Source organism: Lynx rufus, unplaced genomic scaffold (assembly GCF_022079265.1).
Source record: "Lynx rufus isolate CCGP_SWC_20201006 ecotype Redwood Valley unplaced genomic scaffold, mLynRuf1.p SCAF_6, whole genome shotgun sequence".
Classification (NCBI taxonomy): domain Eukaryota; kingdom Metazoa; phylum Chordata; class Mammalia; order Carnivora; family Felidae; genus Lynx; species Lynx rufus.
The window spans coordinates 20,619,817-20,634,967 of record NW_025814878.1 but is presented as its reverse complement, the minus strand read 5'-3'; the positions used below and the strand labels follow the sequence as shown (position 1 = coordinate 20,634,967).

The window sequence follows — 15,151 nt, the reverse complement described above, 5'->3', positions numbered from 1 at the left end:
CTGAGCAGGGCTTCAGTTTCCTTTTGTTTACTTTTCAAACTTTATTTATTTTGAGAGATAGCCAGCGAGAGAGAGAATCCCAAGTAGGCTCCAGGCTCTGAGCTCAGAGCTGAACTTCGTGGGCTCCATCTAACAAAGTGAGATCATGACCTGGGCAGAAATCAAGAGTCCCGCCTTTATCGGACTGGGCCACCTAGGTGTCCTTCTTTTTGAAGGGACTCTCGGTATAGCAAGTATGTCTCTCTCTCCTTTTCTCTCCTCTTTCTTTCTGTCTTGCATGCTCTCACACGCGCGTACACACACACACACACACACACACACACACTGAGTAAAACAACAGTGACCAAAATAAAGGGAGTATGAATAGATTGAATTGTGCAGTTAAATGTAGGATACTGAATGAAGAGAAGAAAGTTATATTCACTCAGGATCAAGAACTAACATTGTCCAAACAAAATTTCTTTGCAGTAGAACAAATTAGTTTTCAAGAATACTCCCCCCTCCGCCCCCCCCCCCCCATCAGTCTATCCTGCTGCCCTGTTCCTGGTTTTCTGGACACCCCCGCTCCTGGCATAGAGAACCAATGTCACGTTCCTCCTAGGAGATCTCAGCAGTCGTCACGTTGTGGGCGCGTTCTTTCTTATGTTAAAAGAGAGAGATCCTGGCAGGAAATCAATGCCCAGGATCTGAGGTGGAGGTTGGGAATCATTGGCACCGAGTGGCACGGAGGAACGGTGGCGCTCTTGGAAGTTCTGAGTCCGTATTCCTAGAAGCCTCGGGCGCCCCGCCACCTGCCGGGAGTCGGCCCTTTCTCCGGCTCTCCTCTCCCGAGTTTCCTTCTCATAGGCTTGTCCCAGGGAGTGTGGGCGGCCCCTTTCCCGAGCGCTTAAACTCACCTCCCCCCCCCCCCCCTCCTCCACACCAGCCTTTCTCCTCGCCTCAGTCACTTCCTTCCCCAGCCTCTTCCTCCTCGGTGAGTTGAACACATTAGCCAGGTCCCGACCGACTCTGCACCGGCTTTTTCCGAGAAAAGATAAAGAGGCGGAGAGGTGAGTGGGTCTCCCGGGAAGGTGATGGGCAGTCATAAAGGATGGACAGGGGTGTCCGGTGAAGGCTAGGCAGACGGGGGATCGGGGGCTGCGGGTGGGGAGCCGGGACCGGGAGGGACCGAGACGCGTGGAGGTTGTAACTGGAATTGGGCTGAGGCCCGGCAGAGGGGGTATCGGGTGGGCGCGCCCCTACGCCCCCCCTTCTGCCGACTTCCGCATCGGCTCACGTGACATCGTGCCGGCCCGGGATGGGGGGGGTGGGGCGGGGAGAGAAACCGGTAGCCAGGTGAAGGCTTGCTCCGCGGTGCAGCGTGTCCGCTTTGCACTTGCCGGTGGCGCGGGAGCGCGATCTGCAGAGCGGGGCGGGGGAGGGCTGGGGGTGAGGGGACAGGCTCCCCCGAGGACTGCGGTGGCCCCGCGGCCGCGGACTCTGCGGCGCCGGCGGTGGGTGCGGTCCCGTAGGCTCCAAATCGTGGATGTGGAGGGTGGGGGTGGTGCGAGACCCTGGGGGCGCGGGGAGCCCCGAGCGGGGTCGACTGCCGTCACCCGGTTTGGGCGCTGGCTTTCTGGGCTCGCCGGGGCGCACCGGCCACCGGGGGAGCGCGGGGCGCGCGGCGCTGGCGCGGACTCCCGGAGACAAAGGCTTCCGGGACTCGGCCCTTCCCGCGGGGGCTGCCCCGGAGTCCGCGGTGCGGTCCGGGCCCCGACTCCCCCGCTCCCCAGCCCTACACTGGTGCGGGTGGTGACCGTGTGATGGCCTGCAGGGGACTGGGGCTGGGGACCCCTTCCGGGCCAGCTCCCAAACTTGGAGCAGTGATGACCAAATATGGAGCGTGTGCGCGCCAGCGGGCTGGCAGGAAGGAACCCGAGTCCTCCTTTGACCCCCACCAGCTGCTAGTCTGGGACAGCGAAGGACCGCTGAAAGAAGTGGCCAGCCCCCAGCGTGCCGCTGTACCGCCGGCTGCTGATTCCCAGGCGTCCCCACCCCAGCAGGCTTTATTCCTCGAACGTGAGAAAATCTCCGTGTATTGCCTCTAAACTTAACAAACAAACAAGACAAAAACTGTGAGAAGGTCATTAAATATATTAAGTGTATATTTCAGCATGTGTGCCAACCCTCCGACGTTCCGCTTTCTTTGTGGTGCCCACGCACAATGCCTAATTAGATTCTGACACAGTTAGAGGGCCCGACTAGCATCTGCCACCGCCTTCCCTTGAGCTTGAGCCTCCCACTGAAAATCTCTTTCTTCCCCTTAGACTTGCTCTGCTGATGGCCTCCTCATTGTTCTTGGCTTACCCCCAGTCCCAGGCTTCTGTCCTTACAAAATGTCATGGGCTTTCCAATGTGTAACAACAATGAGTATCCTGCCCCCCGCCCCCACTTTGTCCTTGCTAAGAAAATAAATAAATAAATAAATAAATAAATAAATAAATAAATAAATCATGCCAAATTATGTATGTAGCAATAGTTCCTAATCCTGTTATTTTCCTACTGGTAGGGGTCTGGGCAGGGAGCCTTTCTTGCTTTGTAAGTGTTCTGCCTTAGTAAGTGCTCAGCATGCAGTATTTCAAACACGACTCACTATTATATTTAGCACACTTTGCATACTAACCAGGAAGAAGAGGAAGAAGAAGAAGAAAAGAAAAAAAAAAGCCAGAATGATGTTGTAGAAACAGCATATGATTGTGGGACAACAGCATTTAAGTGAGACAGTTTCATCATCCGTAAAATGGCGATAAATAATAAATACTTTGCAAAGTTTTCTTAGGATTACATGAATTAACACAGATAAGGAGTTTCGTGTGTAATTAACTATACAAAAAAATGCTGGTTGCTTTCCTTTCTTTAAACGGAACCTGCATACATCTGCTTAATTTGAGGCAGGTATTCACATTAATAGTGGGATTTCCTCGTTGAGTCTCATTATTAAAGGAGAGCTAGGTCTGAAGTGTGCTGCTGATTATGGGGGCGAGTAGGGCGGGGAGGGTAGTGTTAAAGAGATAAATGTTCCAATCGGGAGGAAGCCAGAGAGTCAGAACTGGAGAGGATCATGATTCCCTTCGGCATTTGACTCCTTTTCCTGTCCAGTGAGGGCTAATTTCCTCAGTAGCCCTCACAGATCCATACTGCTGCCTCAATGCTACCAATAACAAGTGCAAACTAATTGTTGGTGTTGCTTGTTAGGAAAATGTTCTCTTATATGGCTCCCCAATCCGCTCTTACATCTATCCATCCTGCCCACACTATCACACACATGCATCAAGGGAGCTTTCATTTTAAAAAACAGGGGCAGGTCTCCTCTAGACTGACTTCATGGGTCAAGGGTCTTTAGTGTACAAGCCTGAAGAAGGCCTAGTGAACCAAGGTAGGTCTCTCCACTCCTATTGGTCCCAGACTCCTCTCTGAGATGAATGGTCCTCACCATAGGTCTCCATTGCCCTCAGGCGGTAGCGGGCACTGCCCAGGGAAGGATGCGGTGCCCTGCGCGTGACCCAGCAGCATCACCGCGCGCATCTAAGAGTATTAAAATTGCCCCGTTATTGATCTGCTTTCCCCACGAGTCCTCAGGCTCGGGGAAGGTGGGGAGTGTGTTCCTTTATCTTGGTACTCCAGCTCCTGGCTGAGGACCTGCCTCAAACGCGCTGTGCTTTTCCTCCTTTGCTTCTGTGTTTTTGCACACACTCTTCCCCATTCATAGAGCACCCTTTGTCGACGGTCTTCCCAGTTCATCTCTCTCCACTGACCTCTACAAAGTCCTCTGTGGCTTCCTCCTTTGTCCTCCCCTAATGGTTGGACTCACCACTCAAGGAATGCTATCACATTGCTATTTTCCAACCCACGTCTTTCTCTGTTCCGAACAGTGAGTTCCCTGAGGGCAGGTCCTGTGTCACTCGCCTTTGTAATTTTGGTGCAGGGCAGAGCACCATGAGGATGGGCTTAGAGTTAATAGTGGGTGCAAGGAAAATAGCTGCACTGTCCCCATTATCCTGTGTAGGATAGGAAGAGGGTCAGCCCAAAGGGAAAGATATAAAGAGGGGAAATGGAGGTAGTCTGGTGTCGTGTACACCACACAAGTATTTTTAGGAAGAGAGACATGGTAAATTAACAATGACAAATGCAATATGAAAAAAAAAAAAGAAATGGCCCTTGGATTTGGCAAGATGTGGTTAATGGGATATAGAAATGGTAATAATATAGACTTACTTTCTTCCTCAGGCAACAATGAATGTGGATCACGAAGTCAACCTCCTAGTGGAGGAAATTCATCGTCTGGGTTCAAAAAGTAAGTATGAGGGGCGCCTGGGTGGCTCAGTTGGTGAAGCGTCCAACTCTTGATCTCAGCTCAGATCATGACCTCACGGTTTGTGAGTTCAAGCCCCGCGTCGGGCTCTGCACTGATGGTGCAGAGCCTGCTTGGGATTTTGTCTTTCCTTCTCTCTGCCTCTCCCCTGCTTGTGCTCACTCTCTCGCTCTCTCTCTCTCCAAGTAAAAATAAATAAAACTTTAAAAAAATTTTAAAAAGTAAGTATTATAACACAGACACAGTATCCTGAGTTCAACTCAGAGCAAGAAGGACCCAATGAAAATGTCACCCAGGACGTCAGGACATAGTTATGGAAGCTCCGCCCTCAGCCATGGAGTGATTTCTGAAGACACAGAGCCTTGGGGATATTGTGATTCTTGATGTAAGGAATAGTTGAGTTATTTCATTATCCTTTGAATGCAAAGAAAATTGCTGTGCTTTTTAATCTGGCTGCATTGAAATCTGCTAATTAAATCATGGTCAAATTTTTTTGTGCCACACTATTAAAGTTCATCTGTTTTTGCTTTATCTTGCCACCATCTTATAAACTTCCAAATGACTACGGACTCAGATTGAAATTATATTAAATTGTCTTTATTTTCTCCCAATTCTTGAGTTTTGTACAGTCAAGTATTTTTATGTACATATAACTAAACTTTAGGTAATTAAAAAAAATTTTTTTTAATGTTTATTTATTTTTGACAGAGAGAGAGACAGAGCATGAATGGGGCAGGGGCAGAGAGAGAGGGAGACACAGTGTCTGAAACAGGCTCCAGGCTCCGAGCTGTCAGCACAGAGCCTGACGCGGGGCTTGAACTCACATACGGCAAGATCATGACCTGAGCTGAAGTGGGATGCTCAACTGACTGAGCCACCCAGGCACCCCTAGGTAATTTTTTTTAAGTGAGCTTTTCCTTTAGCAGCATGTAAACAGCTACCGTGAAATCAGTGCCGTGTACAATTGGTAGTTTTAGTGTCCTTTTCCAAGTTGTGATGAAAGTAACTATTACGTTTGTAGCTTTAGGTATTTGCACATCTCAGATAAGAGATACGAGAGTTTGGGGGAACATTCTGAAAATTGTAAGAGCCATAGACATATTCAGCAACAACTAGGATAACGGAACTCTCAAGTTTTAAAATGGCATCACGTAAGTGACCAACAGCTTCTAAAAGTACCTCATAGGCCTGTTCCGTATTCTCTCTCACTCTCTCTCTGCCCCTCCCTGCTGGCACTCTCAGAAATAAATAAATATGCATTAAAATATTTTTAATAAAAATAAAATAAATAAATAAATGAAAAGTACCTCATAAGAGTTGTTTTGTCATCATAGCTTGACTCTTCTTATAGCTCTGTCTGCTTTCGAATCACAGATCACCTGAAATAAGACATCCTTGGAATCCCATTGAGCCATCAGTATCAAATGTCCCCAGTAGTAGTTCTCTACTGCTGTGGTAACACTACCACAAACTTAGCGACGTAAAACAACACGTTCCATATCTTAACTGTAATGGAGGTTGGGTGTCCGTCTTAGTCTGTTTAGGCTGTTGTAACAAATTACCACAGACTGGGTGGCTCATAAACAGCAGAAGCGTAATTCTCTCATATTCTAGAGGCTGGAAGTCCACCGTCAGGGTGCCAGACCAGTGAGGTGAGAGCCCTCCTCCACTTGTAGATTTGTTGTATCCTCACATGGTGAAAGGGGCTGGGATCTCTTTGCAGCCTCTCTTATAAAGGAAGTGATTCTTATGACTCATGACCCTCATGACTTGAGCACCTCCCAAAGGCCCCACCTACCAATATTATTACCTTTGGGGGTTAGGATTTGCATATGAATTTTGAGAGGACACCAACATTCAGACCATAGCAGATTCTGATAAGGGTCTCCTTGGGCTAAAATCAAGGTGTTGGCAAGAGTGTATTCCTTTCTGGAAGTTCTGGAGCATCTGTTTCCTAGTCTTTTTCTAGCTTCTAGGGTCAACCTGCATTCCTTGGTTCGTGTCCTCCTTTCTCCATCTTCAAAGCCGGCAACAGCTGGTTGTGCCCTCATATTACATCAGTCTGAGCCCCTTGTCTGCTTCTCCCTTCCATTCTTAAGGACACTTGTGATTACATTGGGCTCCCCCAGATAAGTCCAGGATAATCTCCCCATTTCAAGACCCTTCATTTTATCACATCTACAAATTTCCATTTGCCATATAAGGACACATACGGTTTCTTGGGATTAGGACATGGAAGTCTTCGGGGAGCAGTGTGGAGTGCTGACATTCAGATTCAGTGTGGTCCTAGAGAAGTAGATTATTGGAAGCTATAGTAATTGGGGCACTTAATAAAGCCTTGAATATCAGGCAAGACTTTGAAGTACAGGGCAGGTCAGTAAAGGAGGAAACGCATGAGCTGAATTTGGGGTGTTTGTGGAGACCACTAGGGAGGTGTGGAGAACGTAACTTACTTGGTTCTCCGATCAAACAAATGCAGCATCTTTCCTAACCCCATTTTTCTCCCACCCAGTTCACTACATCCACTTGATGGAAGTTTCCCGAGTCTTATTTTCCATAGTGATTTCTCTACCTGTGTTCCTCATTTCTACCTTTCCAATTTCTCCAGAGTTCTGTGAGGTCATGTTGCTCTTGGGAGTAGTACTATTGTTTAGATTGTTAACAGTATTAAAGATGTGTTTCCAAAGATTTGTAGGATTTTCTTCTCTCATAGATCTTTCTCCACGTTAGCCTAGGGTTTATTGGTCAGATTGAATTGCATTTAAAGTTCTAACCTGTACCCTAGAACAGTGTTATTATTCTACTAGGGCAAACTGAACCTGTACTTAAAATTAGCAACTTTCCAAACTAGGAGACCAAAGTGTAATTATCATAATTTCTGTGAGGATGAAACATTTCGAACTTTGCCACTTCCCCGGGCCTCCTTGACTAACTTGTTCCTGGAAATGGATGACTTATTGAGTTGGAAGGCATCTGTGGGGATATGTTATGGTTAACTATATAAATTGCGTCTGGGATAATTTTGACTAATGTAAATTACGATTTAGATTAATTATTTTTAGACTAATCTAAATGTGATGTACTAGGTGAAGTTGGAAATTGATGGATTTAGTTGTATCTATTTTTTTTTTTTTAAATAAAGTCCTTTAAAGGACACCTGGAGGGTGCCTGGGTGGCTCAGTTAGTTGGTTAAGCAACCAAATTCGGCTCAGGTCATGATCTCACGGCTTGTGAGTTCAAGCCCCGCGTCGGGCTCTGTGCTGACAGCTCAGAGTCTGGAGCATCTTCAGATTCTGTGTCTTTGTCTCTCTCTCTCTGCCCCTCCCCTGTTCACACTCTGTCTCTCTCTGTCTCTCAAAAATAAATAAACATTAAAAAAAATTAAAAAAAAGGAGAAGGACACCTGGGTGGCTCAGTCGGTTAAGCATCTGACTTCGGTTCAGGTCATGATACATGGTTCATGAGTTTGAGCCCCGCTCTGACCAGGCTCTGTGCTGACAGCTCACAGCCTGGAGCCCGCTTCAGATTCGGTGTCTCCCTCTCCCTCTGCCCCTCCCCCACTTGGGCTCTGTCTCTCGAAAATAAATGTTAAAGAAAATGAAAAATAAAAAAATAGAATAAAATAAAGTGTTTTTATTTTTCATCCGGTAGAAAAAAATAAGTGGATAAAGATTATCTGGAGATTTAAATTCTTTCATTCAGCAAATATTTCTTGAGAGCTGCCTTTTGTGCTCAAGTACGGGACATGTGGAAATAAATAAAATTCCATCTCAGCCCCTGTGGGCCTCTGTAAGTAGTGGGAAGACAGGCAGATCCACTGGACGCTTGTATTGCGAAGTGGTTAAGAGCGTGAGCTCTGGAGTCAGACTCTTCAGGAATGAATCCCAGCTCCCTTACCACTTACTGTGTGACCTTGGGCACATTGCTAAACGTTTTTGTGCCTTGGTTTCCTTATTTGGATAATAATACTCTATTTCAATGATTCAAAGACACTTTTCCCCCCATACTATTTTTTTTTTAAGTTTATTTATTTATTTATTTATTTATTTATTTATTGAGAAAGAGAGAGAGAGAGAGCACACGCATATGCTCTCAGGGGAGGGACAGAGAAAGAGGGAGACGGAGAGAATCTCAAGCAGGCTCCACACGGTCAGTGCAGAGCCTGACATGGGGCTCGAACTCACTAACCGTGAGATCATGACCTGAGCCAAAGTCAAGAGTCGGACACTTAACTGACTGAGCCATCCAGGTGCACCCTCCTCCCCTCACTTAAAAATCTCCAAAAATAAGGATGCATCTTATTATACATGGTGTGCTATGGTTAAATTGGCAGTTTGGTGTTTGTTTTTTTTTTTTTTTTTTTTTAAATTTTTTTTTTCAACGTTTATTTTATTTTTGGGACAGAGAGAGACAGAGCATGAACGGGGGAGGGGCAGAGAGAGAGGGAGACACAGAATCAGAAACAGGCTCCAGGCTCTGAGCCATCAGCCCAGAGCCCGATGCGGGGCTCGAACTCGTGGACCGCGAGATCGTGACCTGGCTGAAGTCGGACGCTTAACCGACTGCGCCACCCAGGCGCCCCAAGCAGTTTATTTTTAAGAGAGAAAGACAGAGCACGAGCCAGAGAGGGGCAGAAAGAGAAGGAGACACAGAATCCGAAGCAGGCTCCAGGCTCCGCACTGTCAGCCCAGAGCCCGATGTGGGGATCAAACTCAAAAACTGTGAGATCATGACCTGAGCCAAAGTCGGATGGACGCTCAACCTACTGAGCCACCCAGGCGCCCTTGGCAGTTTAATTAGAACATAAAATAATGGCGTTTCTTGCAACCAATTGTGCCTTACCTTTCATAAAATGAGGATGAAGTGAGTTTTAATTGCTGAGTTAAAATGCGCTGAACATTTAAGTGAGTTAAAATGCACTGAATAGTTCTAGGAACATAGCAAGTACTCAATACACATTAGCTGTTACTATAATTGATGGTGAGTGCTTTGATACATACTTAATTTTATAAGAAGAGTTATTAACTCAACTGAGGGAATCACAGAGGACTTCTCAGAAAAGGTGACGTTTGAGCCCATTCTGGAAGAAAAAGAATTTAGCTAGAGAAAGGGGTCTGGGATGCTGGGCAGATGGCTCAACATGGGCACAACTGCTAGGGCACAATCTCTCATGTCACCCTGGGTAACAGCAAGTCGTTGATTTTGACTGGATCAAAAGGTGCAGAGAATGATATGGCAGAAGACGAGGGGAGAGGGAGTGCAAGGGCCAGAGAGTGAAGGGTCTTACCTGCCATGCCATGGGCATCACTATTTGAAGGTGGTAGGGAGCCATTGGGAGGTTAAAGTAGAAGAGTATCAACCAGGGGTACCCGGCTGGCTTAGTCAGTGGAGCCTATGACTCTTGATCTTGGGGTCATGAGTTTGAGCCCCGTATTGAGGGTAGGGTTTACTTAAAAAAAAAAAATCAATCGGATTGGCATCTTAAAGGTTTCTTTCACATTTTTTATTCTGCACCGATATGGAGGACGTACTGGGGACAGACATGGAGAAAGGGAAGCTGGTGAGGAGTCTTGCAGTTAGTTATCCACAGGAGACAACTCCAGGCTGAACCAAGAAATTAATTGTCAATGGAGAGGAGACGAGAGCAACAGAAGATACGAAGGAAATGGAATCACTTGTGAGATTGAAGAGTGAATGGGCAGAGCTCCAAGATTACACCCAGGTTTCTGCCTTTGGTGCCTTTCAAAAATTTAACCTGAATTGAGAATTTACCCTATGTTGAGCTCTCCATAAAAGCCTTTATGTCCAGGGGTGCCTGGGTGGCTCAGTCAGTTAAGCGTCTGACTTCAGCTCAGGTCACGAGCTCACGGTTCGTGAGTTCGAGCCCTGCGTCGGGCTCTGTGCTGACAGCCTGGAGCCTTCTTCTGATTCCGTGTCTTCCTCTTTCTCTGTCCTTCCCCCATTCACACTTTCTCTCTCAAAAATAACTAAACATTTAAAAAAGAAAAAGAAACAAAGCCTTTATGCCTAATCTATCTTTTGCAACAATCCGTGAGGGGTACTTTGACCTTCACTGTATAGATGAGGGAAGTGCAGCTCAGAGCTTGGAGGCCCTATTCAAGGTTACCCAGCAGCTCCTGTTATTTCTGTGACCAGTAAAAGGTTCTTATTGCGAACAAAGGGTCCTGCCGCTGGAAGTTGAAAAGTCAAAGTTTAATTTTTTTTTTAATGTTTTATTTATTCTTGAGAGAGAGAGGGAGAGAGAGACAGGGGATGAGTGAGGGAGGGGCAGAGAGAGAGCGGGACACGGAATCCGAAGCAGGCTCCATGCTCTGAGCTGTCAGCACAGAGCCCGATACGGGGCTCGAACCCACAAGCAGTGAGGTCATGACCTGAGCCGAAGTCAGACGCTCAACCGACTGAGCCACCCAGGCACCCCATTTGCACTCCTTTTAAAGGTCAGGGCCAGTGCTGCCTCCTCCATAAAGTCTTCCACTCCCGTTCTAGCCCAGAGTCATGTTGCCTTTCTCCAAACTGCAGGGGGTTAGTCTTGGCTCCTTACTGGACATCCCATCACATACTGCTTTGCACTGTCGCTTTACTTACTATGTGTATATTTCTTATTTCCTTGTGGGAACTAAAGCCATTTCTTCGAAAGCTAGAAAGTGGCTCCACACTTCCGTCTACTTGCCTCCAGTGCCCAGCACTGACTGATTCTTAACCAAAGATCCACCTTTTGTTTACCTTATTTTCTTAAAAAAGACTTAACTTTTTAAAGCAGTTTTAGACTACAATAAAACTGAGAGGAAGGTACAGAGATTTCCTGTATACCTGTTATCCCCACACATGTATAGCTCCCCCATTATCAGCATCCGCCACCAGAATTGTGCATTTGTTACAGTCGATCATCTACATTAGCACATTAACACATCATCAACCACAGTCCGTAATTTATGATTCACTCTTGGTGGTGTACATTCTGTGGGTTTGGATAAATGTATAATGACACGTATCCATCAGTATAGTATTTTACGGAATGTATTCACTGCTCTCGAAATCCTCTGTGCTCTGCCTGTTTGTCTCCCCTGCCCAACTCCTGAAGCCCACTGATCTTTGTATTTAATTTTATCTTTTTCCTTTGTTTTGCCTTTTCCAGAATGTCCTGTAGTTGGAATCATACAGCATGTAGCCTTTTCAGATTGCCTTCTCTTAGTAATATTATATTTTATTTCGAGATAGAGAGCAGAGCAAGCATGGGTTGGGGAGGGGCAGTGGATGAGAGAGAGAGAGAGAGAGAGGGAGGGAGGGAGGGAGAGAGAGACAGAGAGAGAGAATATTAAACAAACTCCATGCCCAGCTGGGACCCCATGGGTCCTCATGGGACCTCATGACCTGAGCTGAAATTAAGGGTCAGATGCTTAACCGACTGAGCCACCCAGGTGCCCTGGTGCCTGGGATTTCTTCATTTTTTTTTTTTTTTTTAATGTTTACTTTTGAGAGAGACAGACAGACGGACACAGAGAGAGAGACAGAAGACGAGCAGGGGAGGGGCAGAGAGAAAGGGAGACACAGAATCCGAAGCAGGCTCCAGGCTCTGAGCTGTCAGCACAGAGCCCGACGTGGGGCTCTAAGTCACAAACCGTGGGATCATGACCTGAGACGAAGTCGGATGCCCAACCGACTGAGCCACCAGGCTTCCCAAGGGATTTCTTCATTTTTAAGGTCACCAGTTCCTTCCTAGGAGTACTGAGTGTGTTTAGAGCACACTTCAGAGAAACACCACTCCTGACCTAAAGGTTCTCCAATATTTGTTATTTTTATTGATTCAGCAACGCCACAATTAAAAAATCAAAATATAGAGGGAATGGGTCCACAGTAGTAACACTGTGACACATTGACTTTTTGTAAATGGCCAGATGACACGAAGGCTAGGAGGTGTATAACACAGTGTACTTATTCCGCCACTTTTTGGATCTGGCAAGAGATTACGTCTGATTTGAGCGTGAACTGTTAAATTGTAATCTTGGCGAATACAGTTAGATTTTTTTTTTAATGTTTTTATTTATTTTTGAGACAGAGACAGAGCATGAGCAGGGGAGGGGCAGAGAGATGGGGAGACACAGAATCTGAAGCAGGCTCCAGGCTCCGAGCTGTCAGCACAGAGCCCGACGCGGGGCTCGAACTCACGGAGTGTGACATCGTGACCTGAGCCGAAGTCGGACGCTCAACCGACTGAGCCACCCAAGGCGTCCCAGATGTTTTTTTTTAAGATTAGGTAAATCTGCCATTTATGGGGGCAAGAAATAGACTTTGCATTGACTAACACTGTATTCTCTCAAATTAGATGCTGATGGGAAGTTAAGCGTGAAATTTGGGGTCCTCTTCCAAGACGACAAATGTGCCAATCTCTTTGAAGCATTGGTTGGAACTCTCAAGGCTGCCAAGCGAAGGAAGGTTGTTACGTACCCAGGAGAGCTACTCTTGCAAGGTGTTCATGATGATGTAGACATCGTATTGCTGCAAGATTAATGTGGTTTGCATATCTTTGTTTATTGTTATGTTTTGTTTCTGGTAAACTGGAATATTAGGTCAAAGGACACACGTGAGCATACTTGATGTATTTTTTATAGAACTTTGAAAACAAAAGGAGACTCTTATTTTAAAAGTCTGCCCTTTTTTATACCTTGAGAAGAATTTATGTATTACACTGTAGAATAAACAAAACCTATCATTTTTCTCAGGAATCTGGTTGGAAAATGGGGGCTCTGAGGCTTTTCTGGTAGGGGTGCAAGGTGTTTCATAAATCATTCTTAGACAATTTCTACAGATATTTGACATTCCATAAAAGCAAGAGGCAGAACTGAAGATCAGCTCCCACAAGGAATATTGTACTGTTTATGTAATAAAAACATATAACGATGTTAAAATTGTCATATTGCCTTATTTTGTCATTTAAGATTTATGTGCCTCTCAAAATCAAGTTTTTGCATCAAGATTAGGTAACTGCAACAGAAGTTATCATAATTGGAAGAAAAAGTTTCTTGAAACCACAAAATTTTAAAGGTAGGGGTGTGTGGGGCGCCTGGGTGGCTCAGTCATTTAAGCGTCCGACTTCGGCTCAGGTCATGATCTCACAGTTCATTGGGCTCTGTGCTGACAGCTCAGAGCCTGGAGCCTGCTTCAGAGTCTGTGTCTCCCTCTCTCTCTGTCCTTCCCCTGCTTATGTTCTCTCTTTCTCTCTCTCTCAAAAATAAATAAATAAACATTAAAAAAGAAAAGTAGGGTTGTGTTATGATTGGGCCCTATAAAAAATATTGACTTTGATGTCTATTATGTGCTTACCACTGAGGGGCTGTGCCAAAAGAAATGTAACCTAAAACTTCACTTCCTAATTGGATGAGTTAGATTCACCTGACACAATGTAGAAAAGTCTATAGTTGTGTATTATAGCCTATGGTACAGAATCGAAAACGATACAGAATCTCAAGAAGGGCAAATCCATGAAAACCATGATGGTTGGGAAAGGTATCCTAGAAGAGTGAGAGAATTCACATGATTGGAGCTGATTATGCAGCAGGGAAGAAGCTGGGAGGGGCGACCCTGATGTCTCAGGTGAGGTAAGACAGGGACACGAATAAGCAAGGCTCGCTCTTGTGACAGGTCAGATGTCAGGTCGACTGGAATGCTAGGGAGAGAGGTGATTCAGACTGGATACACAAGGTCGAATCTGGGAAGCCAGGGAGAGGAGTCTGAACACAAACTGGAGCAGAGAAATTGCATGATGAAAGCGATGTTGGGGCACCTGGGTGGCTCAGTCGGTTAAGCATCTGACTTTAGCTCAGGTCATGACCTTGCGGTTCGTGAGTTTGAGCCCCGCGTCGGGCTCTGTGCTGACAGCTCCGAGCCTGCTTTGGATTCTGTGTCTCCTTTCTCTGCCCCTCCCCTGCTCACGCTCTGTCCCTCTCTCTCAAAAATAAATAAACTGAAAACGAATTAAAAAAAAAAAGAAAGAAAGAAAGTGATGTTTTGTGAAGGTAGCCGTGGCGCTGGTAACTAGGGAGGGTTGTAGACAGCAAAGATGCAACCAGAGAAGCCAGCTAAAACACTGCTCAGGAATCCATGGGGACAGTGATAATGGAAAAGCAGAGGGAGGATGGACTGACTCCAAGCACATTTTTAAAGTTGAAACTCGGGGCGCCTGGGTGGCGCAGTCGGTTAAGCGTCCGACTTCAGCCAGGTCACGATCTCGCGGTCCGGGAGTTCGAGCCCCGCGTCGGGCTCTGGGCTGATGGCTCAGAGCCTGGAGCCTGTTTCCGATTCTGTGTCTCCCTCTCTCTCTGCCCCTCCCCCGTTCATGCTCTGTCTCTCTCTGTCCCAAAAATAAAATAAAAACGTTGAGAAAAAAAAAAAAAATTTAAAGTTGAAACTCATCAATACCCTTTCAATTACGACAAGACCCCAATTCAAACTAGATTAAACAACAGCAGTATTCACTGGCACTTCGTAGTCCTCGCTAACATTTACAGAGCATTTGCTATGCTGATCCTCATACAACTCTGTGAGTAGGTATGTGTTACCTCCCATTTTTACAGATGACGCAAGAGATGCACAGAGAAGTTAAACAGCTTGTCCAAGTGCACCGAGCCAGAAATGGGCAAGTCAGAATCATCTGGCGCAAGTCCGGGGATGGGATGGACTTAAGGAGCGACTGGCTGCAGGGGGTCAGACAGCGTCAAAAGTCTCTGGCTTTCCATATTGGTACTGATGCCTCTTTGCTTCAATCTCATTCTCTTTCTACTT

The 15,151-nt window shown here is 46.2% G+C and overlaps 1 protein-coding gene across 1 annotated transcript; it reads left to right on the top strand.

Annotated features, from left to right (window-relative positions):
* The first annotated feature begins 938 nt into the window (after positions 1-938).
* ABRACL (ABRA C-terminal like) lies at positions 939-13,278 on the top strand. Its single transcript, XM_047102473.1, has 3 exons — positions 939-1,049; positions 4,267-4,333; positions 12,696-13,278. The coding sequence occupies exons 2-3, from the start codon at positions 4,273-4,275 to the stop codon at positions 12,878-12,880; spliced, it is 246 nt and encodes an 81-aa protein (XP_046958429.1). The 5' UTR covers positions 939-1,049; positions 4,267-4,272; the 3' UTR covers positions 12,881-13,278.
* The last annotated feature ends 1,873 nt before the right edge of the window (positions 13,279-15,151 follow it).

Excerpts from the sequence above, each read along its gene's own strand:
- ABRACL (XM_047102473.1), top strand. The coding sequence starts at position 4,273 with ATGAATGTGGATCACGAAGTCAACCTCCTAGTGGAGGAAATTCATCGT. Across the intron at positions 4,334-12,695 it reads TCATCGTCTGGGTTCAAAAA|ATGCTGATGGGAAGTTAAGC; the intron begins GTAAGTATGAGG and ends CTCTCAAATTAG.